A 1,838-nucleotide genomic window follows, 5' to 3' on the forward strand; every position below is an offset into this window, starting at 1 on the left:
ATTGATTAGTTGACGATAGACATGCAGTTTGGTGCATGACTAATGTTGCTGTGCGATAGCCACGAATATTTTTGTTGCCTGATGTGATAGAGGGATTGAGCTCTTCTGACCAAAGTATAATCAATGTACCTGCAGCGTGTAAATTGTTACAACATACACAAGTATTACCAATTTCATGTGAGCACCACAAGGCAGGGCATTTGATTTCCACGCAGTACGAGATATAGATGTGTCGTTTTGACACAATATCTTATGGGCAAATATAACATTTGTACATACATCACTACTAAAACACCGAGTATGATAAACGTCAAAACTGCACGATGGACTGGCAAGACATGGTCACTAACATATCTTGGCTTGGTTCGATTTATGTAAAACACACAAAAATGAATTGAACACCTTGGGACATTGTGCGAGACTCATGTTGAACAACTTGTATAGATGTATTTCAATATTTGTTTACGTAACCGTCCGTCCATCTATTCTGATGGAAGCATTCGGTTTTGATTGTTGAGGCTGGCACAGATATAAACAACCTCCTAAAAAAGAGCATTGCTTCAGAGGCATGCAGCATAGCCTACTGCTTCAGAGGCATGCAGCATAGCCTCCTAAATTGAACAAAGGGTTTATGCATGTATTCAGCTTTTATTTATATTATGTAGTCTGTAAAAACATATCTTTTCGGTGGTCAACTGGTCCCCGTTTCTCCGCTCATGGGTTATCAACTGGTCATTGGACTAATTTCCTGCAAATCCTGCAGCTTTCTCTCGCAAACGCAGGCCGGATTTGGGTTTGGCGGGTAAATTAAAATCGTGGACAGTGTATGGATAAAATGGATTTGCGGCAATGCACTGTACACAGTGTCAGTGAACATAAATGCCGATACATATATGTATTTGTAACATATTTTTATAAGGAAAGAACTGAAATCTCCCTCACTTGTTCAATACATAGATATTTATACAGCAATAGCAAAACCACCACACATATACCACTCCACGTCATTCGCTATCATGTCAGACAGTGACGACGCAGCAGAAATGCGAGCTATGCGACAGAGGCAAGCACGCATACCTGCAAGAGGTCCGATAAAGCGGCCACACACAGTAGCTGATGACGATATAATAGAGGACGAATACGACCACGTGGTCAAGAGGAACGTGCGTAGCAACACATCCGCAAATACAGACACACAGAAAAATCGTAGGCCAAACCTCACAGCTAAGCCATTAGACCAAGCGGAGATGGCTAGTTTTGAGTCCATGATGGGCTTTAAGAGCTTCGGAGGCGTGCAGGCAAAGCCGCAGATTGACATGGGGTTCGGGAACCTGAAGACTAAACTTAAGACAAGTGTGGATGTTGAACCGGTGGTTCTGGCAGGGAAAACAGGTGATGTAGTGAATGCAGATGGGGTCAGTAACGGTAAGACAGGGCATATCACTATTGAGAAAGATACAGAAGATTCTGCGCACGTACCCAGCGGGAAAGGTATAGAAAAGAATCCAGTTACGCATAAGGAAGATAAGGTCGAAGAGGATAGAGATGACTCTTTAGATGCAGAGGAGGGCGATGGCGAAGATGCCTTCCGCTTTCCTGTGACTCACGAAGCCAACATTGTACATGGCTCGAAAAGCGTGGTATCTGTGTCGATCGATCATTCAGGTGCGAGATTGCTTACAGGAGGCGTGGACTATGAAGTTAAGATGTATGACTTTAATGGCATGGACATGTCCATGAGTGCATTCAGAACTATTGAACCTGTCGAGTCGCATCCTATACGATCTGTACAATATAGGTAGGTATTTGGTAATCATTTTTCATTGCACGATATATTG

General features: G+C 42.8%; 1 protein-coding gene across 1 annotated transcript in view; it reads left to right on the top strand.

Moving 5' to 3' along the window:
• Window positions 1-1,016: 1,016 nt before the first annotated feature.
• SARC_02653 (hypothetical protein) overlaps window positions 1,017-1,838 on the top strand; it is a gene marked incomplete at its 5' end in the record, with an annotated part of 7,071 nt that continues 6,249 nt past the window's right edge. Inside the window, one exon of the mRNA XM_014303587.1 lies at window positions 1,017-1,798. Coding sequence (XP_014159062.1) covers window positions 1,017-1,798 — 782 coding nt within the window. The remainder of the gene's footprint in view (window positions 1,799-1,838) is intronic.

This window comes from Sphaeroforma arctica (assembly GCF_001186125.1).
Source record: "Sphaeroforma arctica JP610 unplaced genomic scaffold supercont1.121, whole genome shotgun sequence".
Lineage (NCBI taxonomy): Eukaryota > Ichthyosporea > Ichthyophonida > Sphaeroforma > Sphaeroforma arctica.